At 42.2% G+C, this 27,494-nt stretch overlaps 1 protein-coding gene across 6 annotated transcripts; it reads right to left on the bottom strand.

Annotated features, from left to right (window-relative positions):
• Positions 1-306: 306 nt before the first annotated feature.
• Positions 307-27,117, bottom strand: opa1 (OPA1 mitochondrial dynamin like GTPase). Of its 6 annotated transcripts, none has more exons than XM_086116449.1 (30): positions 26,947-27,117; positions 25,513-25,822; positions 23,049-23,145; positions 22,365-22,472; positions 20,951-21,001; positions 19,712-19,788; positions 16,867-17,022; positions 15,350-15,403; positions 15,170-15,274; positions 14,937-15,023; positions 14,522-14,635; positions 14,241-14,321; positions 14,087-14,161; positions 13,906-13,977; positions 13,441-13,540; positions 13,208-13,338; positions 12,964-13,036; positions 12,742-12,814; positions 12,510-12,625; positions 7,328-7,392; positions 7,067-7,143; positions 5,446-5,611; positions 4,466-4,618; positions 4,245-4,353; positions 4,026-4,105; positions 2,985-3,125; positions 2,789-2,905; positions 2,594-2,687; positions 2,299-2,409; positions 307-380 (listed from the first exon to the last, which is right to left on the bottom strand). In XM_086116449.1, exons 1-30 carry the CDS (start codon positions 27,024-27,026, stop codon positions 316-318), a joined length of 3,138 nt encoding a protein of 1,045 aa, XP_085972575.1. In that variant the 5' UTR covers positions 27,027-27,117; the 3' UTR covers positions 307-315. The 6 variants fall into 6 exon arrangements, with proteins under 6 accessions (XP_085972575.1, XP_085972574.1, XP_085972577.1 ...); XM_086116448.1 differs by having other exon boundaries at positions 25,513-25,837; XM_086116451.1 differs by having other exon boundaries at positions 307-1,745; positions 25,513-25,837.
• Between the last annotated feature and the right edge of the window lie 377 nt (positions 27,118-27,494).

Here is a 27,494-nt window from a genome sequence, read left to right on the forward strand (position 1 = left end):
GCTCCCCCAAAAAAGAACAAGAAAATTACATCCCAAGTGAAAAGGTCCATCTTTCCATGAATGTCCGAGGAGGAGGAGGGAGCGAAGGTGTGAGTAATAAAAGCAGATGAGTCGGCTGTGGCAGACGTGTGTGACATCCAGCAGTCCGATGACGGTCAAATTCTATTCATCAGTGCATTTTTTTTTCTGTTGAGGGGAAAAACATTGCTTTTAATTCGCAACAGTTCTGTGAAGCAGAGTGGCAGAACAGACATGAGAGAATCATCTCAAAATAAACGTGATTTTACATATGCCAAAATACCCTACCTGTGTCTTTTATTTCTCCTTGTGTAGCGCTTCGATGAAGGCTTCAAGTTTCTCCTGGATCTCACGAACTTTCTCTGCAAAGAATCAGGATTCCACAGTAACACATTGAGAGAAATCACCAATCAACTTTACGGGGTAGGTCATTAATTTGTACCACGAGGAATAGGTGAGGTACCTCAGACACCTAGAGGGTGTCTTTTGACTAAATCAAGTGACATCGGAGTCATAGGAGCAGAACTCCATCAAAAACCAAGGACAACCTGTACTAATTTCAAAAGCAGGACCAGTCCCCAAAATAGTAGTAAGACCTGACCCAAGAAGAGATGAATGTACTGTACAGTGATACTTGACATACAAGTGATGCAACTCATGCAACCTTTTGAGTTACGGGCCATCGCTTGGACGATTTTTGTGTGTGTGTTGTGACTCAAAAATGAGTTACGGGCAACCTTCATATGACAAAGTGAGGGGAATACCCGACATCACAAGGATAGCCGCAGTAAGAGCCGATGTTGAATTTGCTGGCGAATCATCCTAAATACTGATGCCACTTCGGCTATAGCTGTGTTCGTGTTCCTCCATTATTGTTTTGGCTGTGAGGTGAGCGCTCAAACAGAACACGCATGGATGCCACCCATTTTTTAAAGTTAGTGTAAACAATTGTGTCATACAAACTGCAACACCGACAGCCAAATGACATCCCATAAACACGCCCTTTCATCTTTTCACCAGAGGGAAGAAAATTCAAACTCCCAACCTTTAATGCTCTGTTAACACACTCAGACAAGGTGGCGGGGCATTAGGGGCAGATTACGACACCTAATAGAGGTATTAAGGGAGCCTTTGTGGGGGCACGCCGATAAGTCAAAGGAGCAGGTGTGGGCTAGAATGAAACATGATCTGAGCTCCGCCACAAGTGCGACTGAGAGTGATCCGAGTGGGGGACCACAGGCCCACGTAACTCAATCCGGGCCAATCAGAGCAGGATTACCAACATCTGTCCACATGGATGAAAAGGACTTTAGGAGGTGTACAGAAAGTAGGCTGCCGACTGTGGGGATGATCAAAACAAGGGAAAACCCCAGCTCGGGCTTCAGAGCTTAACTTGTTCTGATGTGGCTGACGAGAAAAGTGCTACACAGACTCAGTGTAATACTGACATTTTGGGAGGATTTACAATGAAATAATTCAATGGACGAAGGGGCAGGAAACAACAGTGTGAAATGAAGCGAACGGGAAAGATTGATTGACCCGGCAATACACGGGACGTTGAATCGTAACTGGACTGTTCTGGTTGGTGGCAAGCGCTAAGCTAAGTGTTGATGTGGAAACCCAAGTATTAATTCTCTCGCAGGGCCCAACCACAAGCCCTCCTGAGGCTGTTTTGCAGATCACTAGCATCGGGCCAAAACCTCCAATGTCCAAATGTGGTCAATTTCCTTAAAAAAAAAAAAACAATACAATTGGTCAGTCCCTCTATATTATTTTAACAAATTACTGACCAATGTAAAGTTTAAAATGGCTTGCTCTCTTTGATGAAGCAGTGTTAATGGCTCAACAAATGGTGTTTTTTTTTTTTGGTTTTGTTCTGCTAACTGAAGATAGGGATTCCACCTGATGACAGTATTCGTAACTTAGAAGGGGAAGTGAAAATACTTTAGAAAGTATTCTGAAAAGATTGCATTTGTAAACCTAAATATAAGATACTTGAAAACAAGGGCAGATAAAAAAAAATCAATTCAAGATTTTTTTTTCCTTTTTTAACAGACCTTGATTTTAAGGCAATCTTACTGCTCTCATAAAGGATCTTGGTGGCAAAGGCTAATGTTATTTTAACTCTACCATCTTGCACATTAAATTTAAAAAAATTGTGTCTTCTTTAAACATGCTGCCACCTATTGACCACCTGGACAACTCCTGGAATTGTTGCAATGTTAGACCCTTCAAAAAAAATAAATAAAAAAGTACAAATGAGTTAAAATGATGTCTTACTGAGATCCTCGGCAAGTTGGACTCGGCGGCCAGTGATGAGCTGAGATTTCTTCTCCGTGTCTTCTCCAAAGTCCTCTAGCACCTCTTTAACATTTTTCTCCAGTCGGCGCACTGAGGAGAATAAAGAATAAAGAATTCTTTATTCTTTTATTCTTTAGTCAACAAGTACAAGACACACCCATATTACATCTGATATTATCTCTAACAGCTACAGTTTGCAACAATCAGTTTCAATCCAAGACTAATTGACAAGTAAAAACTTTGGCCATCCAAAAGCTTTTGGACTGGTCTTTACCTTCAGTGTTGGTGAGCTGCTGTCGTAATGTGTTGGCTGTGATGACCAGCATCCTCTGAATTCTCCAGAACAGAACGACATCATTGCATTCCAACTGGGAACATTTGCAACACCCCAGTTATAGTATACAATATACAATACAGCTCAAGTGACAGTGATAATGACAACCTTGGAATGTTTCTTCTTTTCTCTTACCTCAGAGTCAACAAAGTGCCTCTGGTAGTAGTAGAAGCCCCTTTTGCAGAGGTTACAGTGGGACAGAGCTTTTTGCAAAAAGTGTCGCCGATAGAGCTGATGCCACGTGTCTTTGATCTAGAGTGAAAATCAAGGTATTATTACTCAGTGAACATCATGAGAGAATTACAATAAAACGTCGGGATCGTGAGCTCACGAGCACTGGGTCTACTTCGACGGCTCGACCCTCCAGATTCTTCCTGACTGTCGTGACCTCGTCATTAGCCAGATAAGCCGTGTGCTCATCATGCAACTTCAGCAAGCGCTCAAGCTCAGATTTTGTTTCATTTCGGATATGCTGCAAAGTGAATGACATAGGTGACGCATTTAGATCATGTGGTGGATGATATATTGTCTCAGAAATTACAAACCCAATTCCAATCAAGTTGGGGCATTGGATGAATAGAGAATACAATGATTGGGAAAAATGTTCAACCTTTTAGTAAATTGAAGACACAACAGAGACAAGTGATTCAATGTACCACCTGATAAATTTAGCAAATAATCATCAACTGAGAATTTTATGGCTGCAAATGTTCCACAAGAGGATCGGTTATAAGGAACGTAACACTGTCTGTGAAACATTATAATTGCAAACTGTCCGGAAATGGACGGCCCTTCATATCCCCGCATGTTTTTTGTTAGCAGCTGAATTGGATGGCTGCATTTTAAATGGAGTTTGAGGTTTGTGATGCTGCAACTTTTTTCATACAAATGTCTCGTATCGATTCACTAATGTTAGTGGCCACTCCACATTTATTTGACTTGAATCCAAAATGTTCCCAAAATGACACTGTGACGTTAGGCTTTGGAACCCCTTTCATTTATGTCGCTCAACTTCATGTAAATGGAGAAACTACAGCCATCGGAAAATGTCGCTTCAAGTAGGCTAATTCTTCTGCTATGCTTCAACGCTGTTTGCACCGTGGGTGTTTGGAGAGAGAAAGAAGCAGCGTGCGTGACTTAATGTTGACGACGCATGCAAACAAACAGGCATGTCAATGACAATTTAATAAGTCTGGGAAAAAAATAGGGTGGCCATTTTATTTATTTAACCAAAAGTCGATACAGTAATCCAGCCACCTTTGAAGTTTAGCTGGAAAGGGCTTAGGATAAGGAGAAAACTTTGATATGGTAACTATTGTGATCGGCCAAGCTATCTATAAAACTGAGCCACTGAACAGTGTAGAAGCACTACCTGATCTGATGTTCGGGTCTTCCAGTTCATCCACCTCTCCTTCCAGTCTGGACCCACCATGTCTTTGATTACAGTTTCAGCTGCAAAATACAAAATACATTTTGTAAGGGGTTTGAAGTGCTCATTCCATCTTTTTTTTTCTGTCGAAAATTCCACAAAGGCGGTCACTTGTCACATTTCTAATGGAATAAAGCTTCCAGCATGAAGCACAGCACATACTGTCTTTGAGGCGTGACTGCAAGGTTTGTTCCATGAATTGAATTGCTGCATCCCACTGAGGCTTGTCCGTGATGGAACGGTCTTCTAGGGCATTGTGCTGGATCACCCTCTGATGGACACACACCACAACAAGAACATTGTAAGATGTATCATTACAAAAGGCCAGCTGATGTAAATGACCTTGTATTCAGTTAGTCAGAATATGTTGACAATATGTTTACCAGGCTGTCCATGGCCCTTTCATTCCACTTGTGCCTCTTGATGCTTTCATCCTTCACGGCCTCCTTCAGCTTGTCAAAAATGTCATCCTGGTCTTTGCCTTTACATTCAGCCATGAAGCGAGCAAATTCCTCCTGCAGCGTCTCCCAAGCAACCTAAAAACAAGATCAGTGTTGTTGAGTGACGCTGAAAAAAAGAACTAAAATAACAATGACAAACTCATTGCATCATACCCTCGAAAACTGAGCGGTACCGTATCATACGAATTGTAATCCCACTAAATCAAACAAGTCCTATCGTTCCACTTTCAAATAAACCGTCCTTGACCTGCATCTATATACGTGTTGAAACGTCTTATTGGAGAGATGCACACTGGAAATATACTTTATTTGTCTCATGAGAGGAATGAAAGGAATTCTATTCAAGCATTCATGTCAGCCATGTGCCTACATTACATTGTAACAGCGCACAACATCTCTTCAATCCTTTATGCCTATTTTTTAAGGTGATACTAATCTAAATCAACATTTTTTCAAATCTGTTGGAGCAATTAAATCCCCAAAAGACTGATAAAAATGTTTCCAAAGCCAATGATGTTGAGTTTTGATTGACACACACTCAGAGCTATCAATTCAACATCTTGTTTTGTTGTTCGCTTCAGTGTACAACTGCATTGCTTTTGGCCATTACCATTACTTTGGACCATTGCATACTTACAACATAGTTTGGCACCCGCAGATTCAACTATACAGTACTAGCTGCTTTTTTTTCTTTTTCCCCAATATTTGGTGAATATATTTTGGGGGTGGAATGACTGAGTCACCTCCCCAGACAGACAGCCCAACAGAATACATTTTTACACCATTAAAATTAAAATCCAACTATCAAACCACTCAATCATAGGTTATTTTTTTTAAATAATCGCATTGTACCGTATCCAAGCACAGCTCAATGGAGGGATCGACATATATCAAGTTTTTACCTCAAGGGCTTTGTGTGGTAGCTGCTTGTCAGTCCACTGCTTCAATTTAATGTCTACAGTGGTGTTAAAGGTCCCCGAGTCCATTGTTTGTGCAGCAGGTAGGTAGATGTTCTCTATCACGTGTGTGGAAACACGCTCCCACAACTTCTTCTGCAGGATGGCTTCCCTGTTACCATACAAAATGAAACATGCACAATTCAAAAGATTCAATATAAAGGGTGACAGCGTCCAGCTATGACTTGTGGTATTCGATTGTTATAAAAACAGTCATGATATGCTGATGCTAATCCAAGGGTGTTTGGAACCATGAGGAATTAGTCAATGAAGTGTTGCTGAGAAAACAAGGCCCTATCAACAGAGCCATGGTCGCACTTGACGGTAGATTCCAATACCATTTTATGATCCTGTTCGTGGTTAAGTCTCCCCAGTGTAATCTCAAATAGTGGATGTTGGATAAGTGGACCACCAGTGGCGGTTCGAGGGGGGGGGGGGGGGGGGCAACGGGGGCCAGTGCCCCTGTAGCACCGATTCTGGCCCCCCCTGTGGCCCCCCCTCCGAGCGCAGATTACGCAGTCGTGCCGAGTCGCCGACGCGAAAGGTGCGTGATTTAACATTCTAGTCGGACCCTTTAGTGCGCTGCGCCATTTAAAAATGAGCGGGAAAATGAGAAGCAGTCCGCAGAGAAGGAAATTACCACTACACGAGTGCTATTTGCGTGTGTGTGCGTGTGTGCGCGCGTGTGTGTGCGCGCGTGTTTGTGTGTGCGTGCGCGTGTGTGTGTGTGTGTGTGTGTGTGTGTTTTTTAGTCTCCCTTTTTATTTTAATTTTTATTTAACAGGATCAATATACAAGACATTGCCTTTTAAAATTTGGATAATTATATGCATGTAAAAAATCTAGCTTCAGTGTATTTGCAATTTTTGTCCCCGGCAGGCTGGTACCCTATCATCCATCCCCTGGCTTGAATATTGTCAACAGACGTATTGTTACGCTTGCAGACATTTTAGCCCTCCTAATACTGTTTTTTTCTCATCACTGTAATGTTATGACTACAATTTCAAAGTCTGAAGAAATAAAAAGTCAAATAAGATTTCGAATCTGTCTTTTTAGCCCTGGGTTGAATGTGCCCCCCCATCAAAACCTCTGGCCCCAGCCCGGCCCCCTCAGTGAAATTGATCCAGAACCGCCCCTGTGGACCACCCCTGTTTGTGTCTATGGACCATTGATCAAGAATATTGATTCCAAAGAAATGATGGCTAGCATACTGGGCACATCAACATTACTCGAGTAATCTATGTAATAAGTGATCAGTTAATCAGTTCTTAAGAGATTAGTTTGTGACAGGCCTAACTGTCACGCACATCCACATTTAGTCCACCATAGTATTCCTTCTATTCACATGGGGTTCTTTAAATTCATATACAGTGCCTAAGTAGAAATTGGGGCATGGACCAACATTGTGTAGAGCACCGGCAGTGCCAGTCTCCAGGGTAGCAATACCATCACAAGGCAATTGCCAGCTTTTCAAAAATGTTCATTTATCAAATAAAATGTTTGCATATATTCCTAACGTTTTTTTTTTGGGGGGGGGGGGGGGGGGGTTATTATTAAATGATCTTACCAGTGCTGTGGGGTCACTTGACTCAAGCTGATAACTTCATCCAAGATTTCATTCTTGGCCTTTTCGTAGAGTTCATTCTGCAAACAGACATGTCCAATATCAGACAACAATTCCATTCAGTTTATCCATTGAAGTGTTATTTCTAGGACAAGACAGTTCATACGTGGATGTTTCTTTTACTTGCACTCATGTTAACAAGGTGTATTTCAGAGGAATATGTTGTAATATTTTGGAGGTACACTGTGGGGGTTTTTTTCTTACCCGGTCCAGTTCTCTCAAACGAGGGTAGTTGTTTTTCCACTCCGTCTCCAGGTTGAAGCGGGATGCTACAAGGAAAAAAAAAAAGTATAGTAATTCAATTATGATCAAATAATTCATGACAATTATTTAATATGACATGCAAGGAAATGCAAAATTAAGTATGAAGGTGTAATTTTACAGATGTTCATGACTGGATGATGATCAAGGTTGAAATTTACACTAAGTAATAATAATAATAATAATAATAGATTTTATCTATAAGTGCCTTTCAAGACACCCAAGGACACTTTACAATAACAAAAAACACAAAACAATACGGGTTGAGCAGCGGCAGCCAAAACGCGCCAGCGTTCACTCAACCCGAAAGTCAGAAATAAACAAGGGAGGGAGAGGGGGAGAAAAAAAACCCCACGCTCAAACTACCCTCATTTGAGGATAATTTGAGTGAGGCAAAAAACTCCTGCACAAGCATATGACAGTTACAACAGGTCACAAGACATAAACAATGAAGATGGTGAAACAAGGGAATGTAGCGATTTGTAATCCAAGAAGCAAGGACAGCACAGACATAACATGACATGACCTTGTGTGTTTCACGGGTATGATGTTATCCCAACTCCTAGACTGCTGCTCATTGTGCCAGATAGACCAAAATTGGGTAATGACTTTCACACTTAACTACCCCCTAAGGCAAAGAGGGATTGGGACCATTGCACACTCTTTTCAATAGTGGTTTAGTTCTCATCAATGTGAACACTTCCAACTTTATACAAAGCCACACATGCACCCGATATCAAGTCAAGTCAAGTCAAGTCAACAGTATTTATAGAGCACTTTCAAACAGCCATCGCTGCATACAAAGTGCTGTACATGGAGCAATTTAACATGCACAATAAACAGTAAGACAAATCGGTAATAAAGGCGGTAGAAAGCACCAAACAGTAAAACCAAGAACAAATCTAAGTCATGCTGAGTCGAATGCCAAAGAATACAAGTGAGTTTTGAGGAGGGTTTTGAAGATGGGCAGCGAGGAGGCTTGCCGAATGTTTAGTGGGAGGTCATTCCAGAGAGAGGGACCAGCAACAGAAAAGGCTCGATCCCCTCTGAGCCTCAGTTTAGTTCTTGGTACTTCTAATAAAGTCTGGTCCACAGACCTGAGGCGCCGGGCAGGTGTGTAGGGGCGGATGAGCTCAGAGAGGTAAGGTGGCGCGAGATTATTCAGAGATTTGAAAACAAATAAGAGGATCTTGAAAATAACTCTAAAATGAATGGGGAGCCAGTGAAGGGATGCCAGAGTAGGAGTTATGTGCTCCCTCTTACGAGTACCAGTCAAGAGGCGAGCGGCGGCATTCTGGACCAGCTGAAGGCGCTTAATGGAGGACTGGCTGACTCCAAAGTAAAGGGCATTGCAGTAATCGAGCCGGGATGTGACAAAGGCATGAATTACTGTCTCAAAGTGTTCATGTGAGAGGAGAGGTTTTATTTTGGCCAGCTGTCTAAGGTGAAAGAAGCTGGATTTAACAACGGCACCAATTTGCCGATCGAGTTTGAAATCACTGTCCAGTTTAAGGCCCAAGTTTGAGACTGTTGACTTAAGATAAGGAGACAGGGGGCCCAAGTCTACAGGATGGAATGTACAAGGGCCACTGGGACCAAACAATATCACCTCTGTCTTCTTTTCATTGAATCTCAAGAAATTTTGTGCCATCCAGGTTTTGATTTCTTCCAGACAGGATAGGAGTGGCCTTAATGAGAAGGCGTCTTTCTTGCTCAGTGGGACATAGATCTGGCAGTCATCTGCATAGCAGTGGAAGGGAATACCATGTTTCCTTAAGATGGAACCCAACGGGAGCAGATACAGCGAGAACAGCAGAGGCCCCAGAATTGAGCCCTGTGGAACACCACATGACAGGGGAGCAGTGCGTGACTCAGAGCAGCCAAGGCTGACACAGAAGGTTCTGTCAGCTAAATAGGACCTAAACCACTCAAGAGCACTGCCGCCAATGCCCACCAAGTGCTGCAAACGAGACAGCAGAATACTGTGATCCACTGTATCAAATGCTGCAGTTAAGTCCAATAAAACTAGACACACGTGGTCTCCAGAGTCATTTGCCAGGAGGATGTCATTAGAAACGCGTAACAGGGCTGACTCCGTGCTATGCATCGTCTTGAAACCTGACTGGAAGACCTCCAAGATGTTATGTTCATCCAAGAAAATTTTCAACTGCATGTGCACGACTTTTTCCAGAATTTTGGAAATGAAAGGCAGCTTGGAAATGGGCCTGAAACTTGACAGCACATCTGGATCAAGGCCAGCTTTCTTGATCAAGGGTTGGACCACAGCATGTTTAAACTGTTGGGGAACTACACCAGAAGAGAGGCTGCTGTTGATGATATCCAAGACTGATGCGCCAACACTCGGGAGAACCTCCTGAAAGAAGTGCGGGGGAAGAGAGTCGCAAGGGGAGCCAGATGGCTTTGTCTGGCGAACTACATCCTCCAAAAGCGCCAAGGACACAGTTTCAAAAGAATTTAGCACAGCTGAACATGGAACATGGACAGAGGGGTCAGATGCGGTATTTGAGACCGGAGTCCTAGCTGTAGAGACCTTACCAATGAAAAACTGAAGGAATCTGTTGCACATCTCGGGTGAAGAATCCGAGCAAGTAGGCAGAGGGGGTTTGAGTACAGAATCTATTGTTTTAAATAGTGCGCGTGGGTTGTGACGGTTAGCTTGAATAAGGTCCGACAGATATTCTCTTTTGGCCTCTTTTACTGTGAGCTGGTAGTTACGCCAGCAGTCTTTCCAAATTTGATAAGAGACATGCAATTTGTCATTTTTCCACTTGCGTTCGGCTTTGCGACACCCCTGCCTAGCTGCGCGGGTAATGTCGTTAAACCATGGCTCGGGTTTAGGTTTTGGGAGCACAGTTTTTGAAGGAGCCACCAAATCCAGGATGGCACAGCATGATGAGTTGAACCAAGAGGTGAGTTCCTCTGTGTTAGACGAGGATACGCAAAGGTTATTAAAGGCATCAGAGAAACGACCAGCAGTGCGAGGGTTAAAAATTCGGCGTTTAAAACTAGGAGCGGCAGATTTCACAGCAGCACGCGATAAGACTACGTCAAATAAAACTGCCATGTGATCAGAAATCCCATTTTCAAGGACTTCCAGATTTGACACCGGTAGACCATAAGCAAGGACAAGGTCTAAAATATGACCTTGTTCATGTGTCGGGCTGGTCACATACTGCACGAAATTAAAAGAGTCGATAAGTCTTAAGAAGTCTTTTGCTAGCGTTTTTTCCGGACAGCACACATGGATATTAAAATCCCCCATTAGGAGGATATGATCATATCTCAGCCTGATTTCCGCAAGAAAGGTTGAAAAGTCGCTTAAAAAGTCTTTGTTGTATTTAGGAGGACGGTAAATGACAGCACAGAGCACCGGGAAAACACGACCGACTTCAAAGAAGGTTGCTTCAAAGCTGGTGGCCGATGTGGTGAATGTGCACCGTTTACATTTGAAATTGTTCTTAAAGATGCTCACCGTTCCTCCACCACGGCCTGATGTCCTCGGGGTATCGAGGAAACCACAGTCGGGTGGCAACAATTCAAGCAAAGCGTTGTACTCACCAGTACCTGCCCAAGTCTCCGTCAGACACAGGAAATCCAAGTCATTGGAAAGGAAATACTCCCTCAGAATATGGGTCTTGTTCGTCAGCGACCGGGCGTTTAACAACGCGATCCTTGTGGGAGTAGCAACGGGAGGGATTGCCTCTTCCGATCGCCGAGCCCGGGGGAATTCCCTCAAAAGCTTTCGCTGGATTCCTCCCCGAGAAAGGCGTGGAGGGTAGAAATGCCGTGGCGCGATGGGAGAGCCAACGACTGTTAGCAAGCACGAGGCGACGGGGTTGAGGGCACACCACGCCGGAGCGATCGAAGTGTGTCTCAGATCCCGTTTTAGCTTCACGAGCTGACCGCTACGTTTGCCGCGGCGGCGGCGACGGCGGCGGCGGCGCTTCTGTGAAGGGGGCGAGCGAACGCGGAAGAGATTAGCCGGCAGGTTAGCCAAGAACGGAGGTAGCGTCTTTTCACCACCGTCTTGCCAAAACGCGGCCGAATCTCCGACGTGTTGTTGAATCAATAACAACGATCGGCGATCATAAACCAACCGAGACGCTGCTAGGGAGGTAACAAGCATTGCGAAAAGTAAAAAAACCCGAAATGGCAGGAGCGTCGCCGAACACACTGGCGCACAAGCGGCCATCTTGATATCAAGCCAGTGTTTGCTTCCTATTCAAATTGGATATTAAGCTCATTGCTGGGTTGTGGTGCCACAGTGGCTCTGAACAGGGATGGAGACTTTCTAAGTGTGATTTGATGAGCTGTGGATCGATACAGCACACAACAGGCCTATGGGAACTGCAGGAGCACAGCCATAAATCTCTTGTTTTCTTAGCCTGTGATTGTCGCAACTAATTGCCACAGGAGGGCAGACCTAACATAGGAAAAGTGACAGGATAGGAAAAGTACAGCCACTCAAGTGAGCTGCAAAGGGAAATATGGGGGGGGGGGGGGCTGTTAAGAGAATGTCCTACTGGCACTGTCAAAGCCAATGGATGAAAAATACCTAGGTGAACATTGAGTTAATGTTAATCAGTGCATCAGTAAAACCTACTTTCAATCCTGATGAATTAATTAACATTTGGTATACAAGACCACAGACATTAAGAGGCCTTGCAAAGAGGTCTCTGTCCATCAACAAGTTGCTGGGTTAAAACCCCCTCATTAATCTTCCATTGTGTTGTATAAACATAATGGGGCTACCTCAACTGTCAAAGTGGAATGTCTTTTTGGTTTTTGTTGGAGACCAAATCATTCAGTCTCTTCGGAATGGATGAAAGGATGGTAGTGTAAGCCACCGTGACCTCCTGTTTAGTGATGGTCTTTTCACCTGTGTACATGTACATGGCCTCTCTTACTCCTGTTCCAAAGCACCTGTCTCCTCTCATAAGAATATGTACATTTTTGCAATTCAAAAGAGCGCTCCTTTTCTATGAGCTTGCAGGTAGACAGCTGATTTTTAACCTGAACATCTCATCTGAAAGAGCAAAATTTGTTAAGCACTGTATTTGGTTTAAGAAAGGAAATGACAAACTCACAGTGACAGGGATCCTACCTTTAAAGACATCAGCTTGCTGCTCCACAGACTCTCTCACCATTTTCCAGAAGCAGTCTGAGACAGCCAAACTCAAGTTCTTTGTGGTCACCTGGTGGGCCTTCAACATGCCGTCCCTAGTGACATAGGACAATTGATTGTCAGCGAAGCACTAATCAACGCCATAAGACACTGCATTTAACCTTCTAACCAATGTATAAATGCAAAGAATCACTGCACTGTTTGCGCTTACCGCAACAATCTGGAGTTCTGGAAGAAGTCTTCCTCATAGTCCTTAATTGAGTCAATGCTCTCACCACTGCTTCCTATACATGGATCGGCAGGAGGAGAAATTCAGTCATGACTAAATGCAATTACAAAATAACACTTATTCAAAACAAATCAAGGCAAAAGAGAATATCAGATTGGCAAAATCAGTTGATATTGAAATAATGTGTGCCCCAATGGGAATTACCTTTTCCTGTTACGACAGCAAAGTATCCCAGAGCCTTCATGGGAAAGAGCTTACCCTCAACTATCTGTTGGATCTGAAATAATAAAGAGAGTGATTTTTGTTTTTATACCTCGCTACGGCGATCTATGAGCATCACATTATATTTGGGATGGGTGCCCTCTTGTGGAGGAGCAATTTATAGCTTCTATTTCCCAAACCAAATGGTCTGCACACATATTTGTAACGACTAAAAATCAGTCTTTACTCTGCTCGGGCTGGCCAGGTTCTTCTCGGCCAAGTCCACTTTGGTCAACACAAAGATGGTCCTTTTCCCGTGGGGGTCCATTTGACTAACCAGATCAGTTACAATGCTTCGCTCTGCATCTACGCTGCCATCTGGATGGAGATAGATGAGCAAAAGGATTTTCGGAACTGCTCACTTTTACCTGCTAGCTTCAATATAGTCATTTTAATTGGGGATGCAAGATCACAGCTTACCCTGAATGCAAAGGATGATTGCATTGGGGTTCTGCATGTAGGCCTTGCTAATCCTGAAGATGGTCTCCTTCGTGTCTGATGCCATGCCTGTCGTCACCGTCTGGAAAGAACATAAGGGAAAAAAAACACTTAAAGGACTGCACTTAAAAAAAAAAATCATGAGTTGTTTAATGAATTACCGTACTAAAAAGAGCTACAGACAACATTGAAAATCTCTAAGTGGAAGAATAAGTAGCAATTAAAAAAATAAACATAAAAATAAAGCATGACTGAGCATGAATGAATGTCTAAAAGCCCTGTGACTGGCTGGTGACTAATTCAAGGTTGTGCTCTGCCTCTTGCCGAAAGCTGGCTGAGATAGGATTGTGCTTACCCGTGACCCTAATGAGGATAAGTGGTATACAGAAAATGGACGCGAGAATAAGAAACAAACAAAACAAAAAAAAAACGCAGAGCTTTACTCACACTGATGACACCTGGTAAATCAACAAGGACCATTCTCTGGATTCCTGGGCCTTTGACACTCAAGGATATTGTCTGTTAATTTAATACACAATCAAATTCACCATTAACCAACACATTTAGATGTCAAACCAAAAAAAAAAAATCTACGCTTTCAGTTCAAATGGCAAACTAATGTACAAACCTCGGAGCTGACAGTTTGTCCTTCTTTCACACTCTTTCTCATCCTCAGCTCAATTTCATGCCTCAGAGCAGCCAGCTGTACAACACAAAAAAGACAAGTACATTTCTGTGTACATATGCTCCAGATGGACAGAAAAAGACGTTTTGTATCTTACATCTTCCTCCTTTGTCAGGTCAAACTCACGGCCACTGTCCTTGAACAAAGCCACGTGGTGGGGGCCTTCACTGAGTGTCACCTGCAGAAAGAACACGTACTGTGAAATCTATCAAAACTATGAACATGCACACTTTGTTGCCTGAACATACTCCTATGCACAGATTCTATCAATGTATTTTCAAATACATGTACTGATGTCATTCATAATTTTCCAGGCTATATGTCCATTTATTAAAAAAAAAAAACACAACAAACCACATTCACTCTGGTGCCATGTACCTTAACAGGAGAACGTGTCATCATCTCTCCAGAGCCTCTGGGAAAAATCCTGGCCTGTGCAATCATCTCCAGGACGCTTGTCTTGCCAGCACTCTGGTCACCCACTACAACCACCTTCATAGAAGGTAACGGTGGGAGAAGAAAGGTTAGGAAAAAGGATCCACCCCTGGTTTGGATACTACAGAAAGCTAGGACTGATTTTGAAATATTACAAAATAAATCTATAATAAATTACAAATGCAAGAAACAGAAAATAGAATTTGGTCAGGTTTCCATGTTTTTCTAATTGCACACAAATATTTTTTCTGATTTTCAAGCTATGAGTCACAACTTTGAATTCAAAAGAAACTATGACAACTGACCATCTTGTCATCACTCAATCAGTAATGAGTTTTAGCAAATGCGTGCATCTTACCCTGGGTAAATGGTCGTGTGTGTTGTAGTTGGCATCATAGTCGGACAGAATGTCCAAAACTTCAGAATACAGATCAATAAGGGATTTCTACAAAAACAACAAGAAGAGACACACATTGAACTTCCTGTCATTTGTGGTGTCATACCAATTGTCCATTCTTAGGTTTTGGAAAAGATGGAAAATACTTCATAAAATAGCTGGGTTTGAAACTGTGTGTTTTTAGTGCAACCAACCTTTACTTTCCTTTGGTGAATCCCTTTATCATCTTTTTGCAGAACCACTTTCCTCAACTCCTTGTTCTCTTTCTCCAGTCTTTCCAACATGCGTTGATACTTAAGCTATGAACAGATGACAGGAAACTGCCAGTCAGCCAGGTCTCTGACAGAGTAGTCCATGTTTAAGTGTGAGTCTACCTGGGTACGAAGCAGGTCCTCTTGGAGCTGATCTATCTTTTCTTTATCCGAGGACTAATAATCAAAGAAGAAGGGGGAAAAAAACAAGGAAAAATGACAAAATGAATTGATGCTTCTTTGTTGCAGGACTTTGGGTCTTCTGCTCAAGCATGAAATTTGACCATTCCCCACACAACCCCTTGTTACATAACGAGATCGATTCGTAATAAGAATAATTTAAGTGTATGATGGAAGGATAAAGCGACAGCGGGGGAAAAAAATATCAGGTACACAGTCCTTTTTCTGCTAGCGTTTTGTTCCTTTCACCTGAGGTGATGCAAAACAAGAGTTCACACCAAATGACATCAGCTCTTAAATTGATACAGAGATCACAAAAACATTCACAGGCCATTTTAAGAGAAATTATTCATTCAAATCCCATTCAGGTACATATCTTGTACATGTGCAGCAGATTTGTTTTCAAGAATCATCAACAACAGAGGGGAGACAGCTCACAGAAGTAAATGGGATTTGGCAGGAAAAGCGTGAAGACAAGCATCAAAAGTCTGTTAAGTCTTGATGAAATGCACAAACAGCGGTAGATTGTTGGAATGTTAAGAAATACGAAACAATTGGATTTAGAAGCGATCATCTTGCACACTCCTTGACTGCACCACAGATGTTTCAAAAGGTATAGCACACACCATGCAGAGGTTTTCCATTCTTTACCACATGCTCCCATCCAGAAAAAGGAGCACAATTGTGGAGGATGAGTGGCATCTGGGACCAGACAATGATGGTCCATATGTGGCTTGCCGACAAGCACAGCATATTGTAGCCTGACAATATATAGGTGAGCCTTTGGAGCTTTTTGGGGGGGAAAAAACAATGGAAAGCCTGGACTGATGAACAACAAAAGTTGTACATCAGTCCAAAGTCAAAGTCAAAATAGTGAACATATGGGGGAGGGGAAAAAAATTATATATAACGTTTGTAATTAATAATACAACTTTTTAAATTTGATTTATAAATGAGGGTAACCTTCACAATATTTGCACAAGTCACCATCTGTGATGATGTTCCTTATTTACCAATTGATCCACCTCTAATGAAACACATTTAGGCCATATTTAATTACATTTTACAGTATGTGTATTTTTTAAAAATTGTTTATTAGTGTTTTGGGAAGACACAAGGGTGCCTATATTACAATGTCAAGCTACGCCTTTGGCAGCTATCCGGTACTCATCTTTTTAAATTTTCATCCACATTTGGGAAAAGGCCTTGTGATTTTGAGCTGAAGATATTCAATTTTTTTCTTCATACTGCCATGACTCATATCAAGCGTGCCACTTGATAGAAGAAGAAAAAATGTTTTCGAATTGTGTCACTTGAACCATGCAGTGTAAATCTATCCCACGATAATGCTTTCCATCGAAGAATGTAGTCCACCATCGGTACAAGATTGGACTAGCTGTGAACCTTTTACGTGTTTTTTGCGGGGATTAGGGTGGCTCTGGGCATGGTGGGACCTTCACCTTGCGTGTGTGATGAGGGGGGCTGGGGTTCGGAGGCGGAGTGGGAGCAGGCTCTGGCGGTGGGGGACGCGCATAATTGGCAGCAGCTGCCCGCCGGACCTCCTCCTCATGCCGTTGGATCTGCTGCTGAATAAGAATGAGCTCGCCGAGCAGACCCTGCTGGGGTACGTCATAGTGAGAGACAGGGAGGAGCAGCACAAACAGCAACCAGCCCATGAGGCCATTGCTATATCGCACATAGGGCTGACGCATAGCGCACCATTCATTGGTGCTGGTGCTGTTGCTATTCTTGCTTGTGCATCATTATTCAGTCAAGGATTCAGCTTTGGCAATCTTGCCACCATCATCAGTGAAACACAAAGTCTGAGGCCAAACTTTGCAAAACTGAAGGCAGGAGAGGTGATTAATACCAGGACCACAATCAGCACCTCTCAGCAAGTGGCATCATTAATTTCTCCTCTATAGTCTTCAATGCTCATCACAATAGATGAGCTGCAACACTATCAAAGGTTTTTCACTGCTCCAGATTCAAACCACATTTCCATAGACCCCCCCCCCCCCCCCCCCAATAAATGACATCTCTCAACACTGAAGTATGCATGGTGGCAGTGATACTAGAACAACAGCTCATGAAATTTAGGTCACTCCACCCTCATCACAACATATTTGTGCAACATCTGGCATTGTAAATAAGTGAACAATTTATTAATCTATCATCACAACATGGACAAAAGTCTTGGGGCACACCCCTTCAATGGCTTAATTCGACCTTTTGGACACTGACATACTTCCAACTATGTGAGACTGTGCCCCAGTGCACAAAGCAAGGACGATTCCGGGATACTTGGCAGAGGTTATAATCAAAGAATTACAAATTGGTATGAAGTGAATGATCGAGCGAAGGCCTCTCGCTGACCATGAGTGACCTCAAATCTTGATTAAGTCCTCCTAAAAGAACTTGATCCATGTATTGTATATTGATATGAGTTGCGTGCCATTTTACGCAAATTATTGCATGGGGGGGGGGCATCAGGGGGAGAATCGCAACATTTTACAACCATTCCTACAAATACATAAAACAAAGGGGGGGGGGGGGGGTAAGAAGGGACAAAGAAGGTGGGATGAAGTAAAGATGACCTGACACATGAAGGCACACCTCAGTAGTGTGTATAAACAAATACTGCCGCACAGTGAGTACAATTACGTACGGTCCTCAGTTTACAACGGGGTTCTGTTCCCCCAGCGGCGAAGTAACAAGAATATGTACACAAGTTGAAATGCAGTCTATCACGAACTGACACTAACACAGTAATAAAATCAAAATAAATGGCATACTGGTATATTTGTATTAAAAAAAAACAATCAAACAAAAAACACTTCCAGGTCATAGATATAAAACAATATGGAAAAACAGTCAATACAGTGGTAACTGAGCGCGTCTTTTTTATGTGCAGGGTGACAATGTGTTCTTCCACTGCTGCACAAACTAGTTCATTTCACGCCGTTTGAAACCTTGTATGTTAAACCGAAGAACCAACATTTTATCATGTGTGTTCATATTGAATTGATACTCTTACAAACTCAGCACCAGTCTTCCCCATCCATTGACATTTTTTAAATTGCCAATCTTTCTCAACCTGTAAAAATACTGGAGATCACTTCTTTTATTGTTTATTTTCATTTCATTTACATTGAAAACATTCCCTTAGGGATTCATATGCATCAACTAAACTATCAATAAACATGACATCAATGAAAGGTACTGCTCCCAAACAAAATGAACATTTCTCCCTGAAAATGTCAACAAAATCCGGCAAACAGTATTTAGTACTCCAGGTATACGCAAGGTAGGTTGCCTCGTTTTAATTAATTGTATTTTTGGGAATGTCAACAACATGAGGCTTTCTGTTGCATGCCTTATCCCAATGTCACCTCTACACTGAAAACCCTTTTTGCTGGTGCACTCAGAAATTGAGAGCTAGTGCTGCTGTACTATTCAAACTTCTGGATGATCTCATATTGTGAAATTAAAGTAGTCGTGTAAAAAAATGATATACTATCATTTGACAAAAAAAAACAACCGTATGGAACGGAAATGAAATCAAACTCATGGCACTTTCAAATGCCATCAGCAGGTGGAAGTGCTCCTCGCAGGTGAGAAAAAGGTCACTGATGCCGAATTCTTTGCTCACCAATTAATATAGGGGTACATTGGCCAGGTGTGCCCCGCACAGTCAGCTCCGGGGTGTAACTGTCACCCGTCAGAACGGAGACTCAAAATATGCGAAATTATGTTTCACTCTCAGGTGGCAATAGACTTACAAAAACCTTTGGTATGTGCAAGACGAAGCAGTCTTAAGACTTTCCGACAATATGTGCTGGGCGAGACAGGGAACGAACGCCCAGGGGTGTTCCACCTGTAGTGCATAAACTTCCATGAGTGCGTTGCGTGAATGGCAGTCATTGGGAGAATCTGCACACTTGAAAATCGTGCAGCTGTACGGCTTTTCTGACTTTAGTTCATAGGAGAATATGTCCCTATAGGCACAGTTAGCACAGACTTGGTAATGTCTACATCATGTGTGAGGTCTCAGGTTTTTAAAAATTTGGACATTTGGAAAGAAGCAAAAAAATGGTATGTGTTAATTTCTCCACAACGGGCAGAAAACAAGTGTGAGCATGATAACTTTGCATCTATAATCATGGCTGCTAAATGTCATCCATGTTCACAGCCAAAACAAAATATGATTGTGATTTAAGATTTTTCCACCACACATCTTGCCGATTTGGTGAGCAAGAAGAGCCAAGTAGGAGGCAGATATGTGAGGCTGGGGGGTGAACTTACCTTTTTGTAGTGCTTGTTATCTTGTGAGGCTGCTGTAGAAGCATCTGTCGCTTTTAATGGCGGGTCTCCCGAAGTTTCTAACAGAGAAATGGCATTCGTTATGTCTCCGAAATATTTTCTGGTAATACATAGGTGATGATGTCCTTTGCTAAATGTCAAATGTGTGGAAAATCTTGCAATGATATATCCTATACAGTATATCCAATATATATATTATGAAAGGTTAAATATCTTAAATATTTCAAATGGATACATAGTGTGGTCATTTGCATCTGATGAGTTCCAATAAAAGCATCCCATTATATGATTCTGCACACTGGCTGTGAGGCAATCGTTTAACAACATTGTACGTTTTAGTGAGGTTGTAGTTCACGGTTGTGTAGAACTGCATTGCATCATATCAAGAGCTGTGACAATGGCTTGATGCAGTGTAGTTGTCAAACTATAAATGCGACATTAATCAAATCATTTTTGTCATTACATTCAGCAAGTTATTTTCACAATTATTTAAAGCATATTATCAAATACAAACAATTCATGTAGGTGGCAACAGAAATGTACGGCTATTTTTGTGGGGGGGGGGGGGGGGGGGGGGGTGACTGAAGCAATGTTGATAATAAATGAATGCAAGTCACATGCACTGACCAAGAGAAAATTATGCCAGATTCCTTTTGCGTTTTTATGACTCAATGCAAAGGTGTTTCACCTCAGTAAAGTATGCGAATTTTGCAAACATTTGAGCATGAACTAAAAGCGGAATGAGATTGTGCAATTAAAAACACATCTTAAATATCGGAAATAGAGAGGGTGGAAGTCAAAGGAGGCATAAATACACTAGTTGGCAAAGGTTCAAAAAATATGGAAAAGGAAAAAAAATAAGGGGAAAAAGTGTTTGCATTGAAGACATTTTTAACTAAATAAAGAGAAGCTATACATGTTCAATGGGAATTGGGAATTGAATTTCAACTTGCGTGAAGTAAATGGTTCCAAGCAAATTCAAAGGAATGCTTGAGACTTTGAACATTTAAGAGTTATACTCAGCGCAGTGAGAAAACCACTGCCCATTAAATTAAGGACCTGTATTGACTGTTGATAGCAGCTAAATGGAAGCCAACATTTAAGCATGGCAATGACTTCCCAAGTGGACGAAACCACACAAAATGCTGGTTAAAGGGGGGAAAAAAACAGCATAAAGAAAATAGGGAAGCGGGTAGCACTTTTGAGTTTTGGTGTACACACCTAACAGAAGCAGACCAGAAGCTCCTTTGACTTCACTACCCAAACTCACACCTGCGAATAATGTGGAGGAGGAAAGAGGGGCAGGGGAGCAGGAGAAAGGAGGAACAACATCAGAAAATAATGATGAAAAGACAGAAGCAGAGGGATGATGGTCAATGCAGGGCCACACTGAAATGATGTGCAAAACAAAACATGCTTGAGCAATTAAGTGGCATCATTTACTTGAATCAAAACGTGCATTCAGTCCTAAACACTGTATTCTGATTACTGTAAATGTATATTAATGGCTTGAAACGTACAAAGCATACTTCAAGGTGTAAGTATAGCCGGTGCGGCCGCATGTCCCCAACAAGCTGACTACACACTGCATCTGCTTGCTTGAGGTAGTTTCACATTTAAAGTGTGCTCTATCTTGTTTGTGGATTTCTCTCACATTCACAAGTCTCATATGCAAGACAAAGATCCATGTTAACATGATTTGAAGCAAGTCCTCAGCTGTCAAAAGAATCACACCTTCATTATCATGGATGTGCAAAAGCAATGTTAAAGTATTCCTTAAAACATTGCCTCTACACTTGGCCAATTTGGCCCAGGAACAAATTCATTTCATTACTTCCAATGGGGAAAACAGGTTTTGAAATCGGAACAAATTGTGGAGGTCCAAACAGTGTTGTGATGGACAGTTAAGCTTCGACTGTATCTTGAACTGATTGTTTAGGCTCACTGAGCAGTTTGCCACCACAGCCATCAGATCAAGCCCACACAAAGCAAAGCAGCACATAGCAAATTACACCCTCGCGGTGTTTCTAACTAAGAGGACTTCATACTTCATTTTAATGACTGCAAGCCTCGGCACAGTGCCTGCCATATTGGAAACTTCGATATAGTGATCATACATAATCTGCTCTGATGCACTGGTTGACTAAACTTGCCTGCAAGCTGAATTCTTACGGTATTTGTGAGTTCAGAAAACCTCGAGAATCCATCTTGTTCCGAGCCCGCTGATTTTTTCCAAGCGGAACCACTGGTGGGGTGGACCAATAACAAAGCAACAGTGTATTTGGGAGCGAGATATGTGGCTGTGATGAAAACAAGAAGCGACGAGGCCGGGAGAAACAAACCAAATGTGGTGACAACGGGAGACAAATGCACAGACGCTGCAATTAAATAATTAATACTGCCCTCGATCCGCATGTTTGGACTGCAAAAATGACAACTATCACTCAACACCTTGATGCAATCCGTACAAATCATCAAGATGACCGCTGGTCAAAGCAAGGCGCAAATCAGTGACGACATCCTCATCTGTTGCCGTGATAACCCCCCCACCCCCACCCCAAAAGGTGTTCAACCATCAAGTTTTGTGTGACTTTTTAGGAGGATGGATGAGGCATGTTTGAGTCTCATAACTCACCAGAGGTCAGGAGACTTTTGATGAAAGTGAAGTTCTCTCCTATCTTGTCAAAGTCAGGCAGCAGTTTGGCTATTTCCTCCATCTCCGGTAGAGCTTTGGAAAGTTTCTCTGAGGACGAAAACATTGACAATTAAGTAATTCAATAAAATGCAAGCATAATTTTGTCATCAATGCATTTGACTGTCTCACTGTAGTCCAAGTTTGTTTTTGTCTTTCACTCAAGTGCAGTGTCTCACAACCACAGTAGGGGTAGGAAAACAGTCAATGTATAAAAATTTATTTCCAATATGACAAGTAAATATTGTCTGTCATTTCATAAGCCCGTTAATAAAATGGTCTTTGTGTTTGACAACTTGTTTCTGAGGGACAGCCACCTGTGCCACAGCTGCGATAAAACCACTACAGCCACATGTCAGCTCCATTGTCTCAAAGCTCAGAAAAAATAATGAAAAGAAAGTAAAAGAGTTACAGTCGGTCGGATTATTCTTATATTATCTTGTTAACAATTTTTTGCAATGATATTTAAAGTTAAATATGCCTCTTCAAATAGGACTTATTCAAAGGGGTCCGATTCTTTGTGGGTTTCATATAATACAGGTATGCTACGACAAAAGGGTTCAGGGGTACACAAGACAAAAAAGGCTTGGAGCCACTGCCTAAGAGCACAAAAATGGAAACACTTACCCAGATCTATTTGTTCGCTGAGTTCCCACACAAAGTCAGGAATGACCCAGTTGTATTCACTAAAATCTGGCAGCATATCCTTCCACTCGTCATAGGTCTGTAATTATATTGACACCGGTGAGCAAGCTTCATACTAAAACTTAGAACAATAATCTTAGCTTTTATGATTAGCGCCTTTTTTTTTTTTTTTGTCGGGGTGGAGGATTTCTGTAAGGCAGCAAGTACATTGATTACTCAACGTGGGTTGTAGACAAGTTCTGAGTGGGTTGCGAACAGAGAAAAAGTGTTCACAAGAAATATAAAATGGGTGCAGGGGGTGAAAAGGAAAATACTTTGCATTGAGTTTGCTTGGATAGGCAGATTGGCATGAGCGAACAGCGTTAGCTTCAAATAAGTGGAAAACGATTATATTGACGTGGTGCAGGTTTGTGTTTGTTTGGACTTGCCCATATTTTCATTTGTCACATCCACACATTTGGCGTATGACCAACTGCCTCCATTACAGAACATACATACATATATACAGTGTGTGTGTGTGTATATATATATATATATACACACACACACACACACACACACACACATACATACATACATATACAGTGATCCCTCGCTATTTCGCGGTTCGTTTATCGCGGCTCCCTGCATCGCGGATTTTTTTTGAAAATATTCATTAAAAAAAATTGTGTGTGTGGTTGAGAGAGAGAGAGAGAGAGAGAGAGAGAGAGAGAGAGAGAGAGAGAGAGAGAGAGAGAGAGAGAGAGAGAGAGAGAGAGAGAGAGAGAGGGGGGGAGGCTTATAAGAACAAAAGCAGGTCTCTTCCATCCTTAATTGTCTAATCATCCTTAAATTTACTAATCATAAACAATCTGCTGCACTCCGTGGGAATGCTGGCCTGCGTGTGTGTGTGTGCGCACACCCACGCGCTCTGCTTAAGCAAGGCCCACTTGGGGCAATTTTTTTTAATGTACCGGTATATGTTAATTGGTCGCTACTTGGATTTTCGTTTGTCGCGGGTGGTTTTGGTCCCCATTAACCGCGATAAACGAGGGATTACTGTATATATATCGCATCTCGCCCATCTCCACTTCCTGGCACTCATCCTGGCTGCTCAGGAGCAGGCCCTGAGCACCAGAGCCATTGAGGCCCAGATATACCACACCAGACAAGACCCAAGGTGTAGGTTTTGCAAAGAGGCACCTGAGACAAGATGGTAATGGCGAACCAACCAGATATCGTGATCATAGATAAAGGGCAGAGGAAAGCCGTTGTAGTGGATGTCGCGGTCCCAAGTGATGGAAATATCAGAAAGAAGGAACACGAGAAACTCGAGAAATACCAAGGGCTCAGAGAGGAGCTGGAGAGAGCCTGGAAGGTAAAGTGACAGTTGTGCCTGTGGTGGTCGGAGCACTCGGGGCAGTGACCCCCAAACTAGATGAATGGTTGCAACAGATCCCGGGAACAACATCGGACATCTCAGTCCAGAAATGTGCAGTGCTGGGAACAGCAAGGATACTGCGCAGAACCCTCAAGCTTCCTGGCCTCTGGTAGAGGACCCGAGCTGAATGAGGGACGGACACCACCCGAGGGGTGAGACGAGGATTTTTTTTAAAAATATTTTTTTAACGTCAACCCCCTACTTTCATCCCACCCCGTCGACTACCTTCCATATGACACGCTAAAACAGGCTGTGGGCTGGGATACTATATGATTGGGAATGGTGATATTATGGTGACAAGCTGTGAAGGTATTTATTCAATCAGATTTGGTGCAAATATGTGTGACAGCAGCCAATCACAGTCCAGCTTTTCGTTATCTACTGTGGATTGCAAGTAGAAGTCAACAGAAAATAATAGTAAGAAGTAAGCAATGATCGAACGTGCAGACAAACATACAGCGATGACTTGGCATTATCACTTCGAAGATGAAGCTATTTTGACAGAAGTTCCTGACTGTTGTGTGTGGCAGTTTCTCCAAAGAAACATTGAATAAATGAATCGATGTTCTCAAAAACAGGCAACACAACAATCCTGTTGCATCACTTGAACTTGAAGTAGCACTCGAATGATGATGTGGAAAGCATGAAAATGCAAGTCGAGTTTGCATAAGCAGCATTAACAGTTGAGCCGCTACTATCGAGCCGTGCAACCATTGGACCAAAGCAACAATCAATGGCATTATCTTCTGATTCATGAAAATTCGCAAGGAACAAAGTAAAGGCATGATGATGACTGCATTTAAATGCCCTTGCACCCTACGGACAACCCCCCAAGCCGCCACTGCCCCTCCCATCGCCACCGTCAATGGTTGCCGATCCACAAAGGGGCATGTACTTGTTTGAACTGGTCCATGGCATGAAAAAAAGTTGGGGAATACAGCTCTAAATTACAATCAGGATCTGGATGAGAAGTAGAGATAAGAGGTGGATACCATATAGATACAGATATACAGACCAAATGCATACCTTCTTCGCCGTGTATCCTCCTCCCACTGCACTGCCAAGCAGAATGTATCGCAGCTTCAAAAGCCTCGCAGCAAGTCGGGCCACCCAGAAGTTGCGCTTCTGTTGGTAGCTACGCCCTCCAGATCCCGGTGACGGCTTTGGTGGCCGCATGGGCAACCGTGACATGGAGGTGAAATAGCGGGCCGCTGTGCGATGAGGTGGACGCTGAGAGTTGGTGTTTCCATAGTAACGGTGGTGGATGGCACGGTACAGAGGGTGTAGCTTCTGAAGTGGTATGCGAAATCTCACCCCTGCCCTGGTGGGGACCAGACTCCTGCATGCCATGCTAACAAAACAGAACAAATGGACTTGATTCAAAGCCACCGTAAACATATGAAGTATCAGGTTTGGATTAACTAAGTCTGGCAGGCCTATTAAACTTCTCACTATTGCAATACAAATGCACTAAAGCTCTATTTAAACAATGCTGTATTGTATTGTATGGTATTGCGTAAACCTCACACAAATGACTACATATTTCACTTTTCAACTAGGGCAATTTTGAAATTTCCAAAATCAGAAGAAAAGGTGCAGGCTGCTTTTCACACATTTACATTTTGGGATAAAAATCTTAACTCAGTGACGCTTTCCTTCTATATTTCAAACAAAGCTACAAATCTCAGCAGCTGTGAGAGAATTATCTGTCTGCTGTCAAGTTCTTTTAATTTTATTTTACCAAAAGGGGAAAATATAATTTGCCCTAATATTCCCAACAACCTAATATTAGTTTAAATGAATAAAAACACACATAATTTGAAATTCAAAATGTTGTCATCTATGCATCCATTGTTATTACTGTGTAAGTTTTTGCCATGGGATCTTTCAGTGTCTTTTAAGCAAGTATATTATCAATGATCTAATAATTTTGGTATCGTGACAACACGAGTTTGGACAGCCTTCTGTCATGCGGTTTAATGGGAAAGTGTACTCGAAACCTTGACCGGTACTGAGTGCCTACACAAAAACACAATCGATCCAAGACATCAAGACGAAATGCATGGTCGTAAACAACAACTCGAGTTAATGATGTGAAATGTGATCAAGGTTATGCATTGACACGTCATTTACTCAAGTAAAATATACATTGACTATTTTCTGAAGTGTGCAATCATTCGTTTTCTTTATCAAGCACGCTGTTCGTCTGACGAGGCTAACGACAAAATACACAGAGAAAGGCCAGCTCACGGTCTAATTCATGGTATTTTACATATTGCTTTGAAAGTCTTAACATATCTTAAACATTTGAACAACTTCATATTACTACACACTACAATTAACAAGGCTTTTTTTCTGAGACAGTCGGGCAGGCGAGTGCTGCTTGTCTTTTTTCACCTCATCGTAGACGACTGGCTAATGTTATGATGAAGACCGGTCCATTGGTAAATGTAAACTTACCACGTAACTATACTCCCAACGCGCAACATGGTGCTGTTGTTACGGGCGAGATGACACAGATGCATTGAAAATTCACACATAAAGCATTGCCCAATGCATCTTTCCACAAGATACACCCTCGCCTGTCTCGTTAGCTAAAGGACACAAGCTAGAATGACAGCCCACTTCCGGTGTTCCGGTCCTACACACAAATAGGCACTGAAGGAACCCAACATAGCCTCAGTTCCCTATGAGTTGAAATACATGTACTGTGCTCTAAAAACACCTGAACTGTACTCATCGATGATCTCACGAGTCCCAAAATGAAATATTAAATAATGCAATGACGTTAAAAAAATCAAGTATTTAATGACTGAAATATCCAGTATTTGAAATAAAGTATTAATTGGTTCAAAATAAATGTTTCACATTTTTTTAAGCTTTCACTGTTATCTATGTTTTACATGGGCACACAACATATTTGTCATAATAGACATTCATAATTAACAGTCGCTACAAGATGTTTACTGTTACTAAAAGTATTGGCAAAATAACAAGATCAGAGCGGA

Source organism: Hippocampus guttulatus, chromosome 7 (assembly GCF_054856545.1).
Source record: "Hippocampus guttulatus isolate MCC_2025c chromosome 7, RoL_Hgut_1.0, whole genome shotgun sequence".
Classification (NCBI taxonomy): domain Eukaryota; kingdom Metazoa; phylum Chordata; class Actinopteri; order Syngnathiformes; family Syngnathidae; genus Hippocampus; species Hippocampus guttulatus.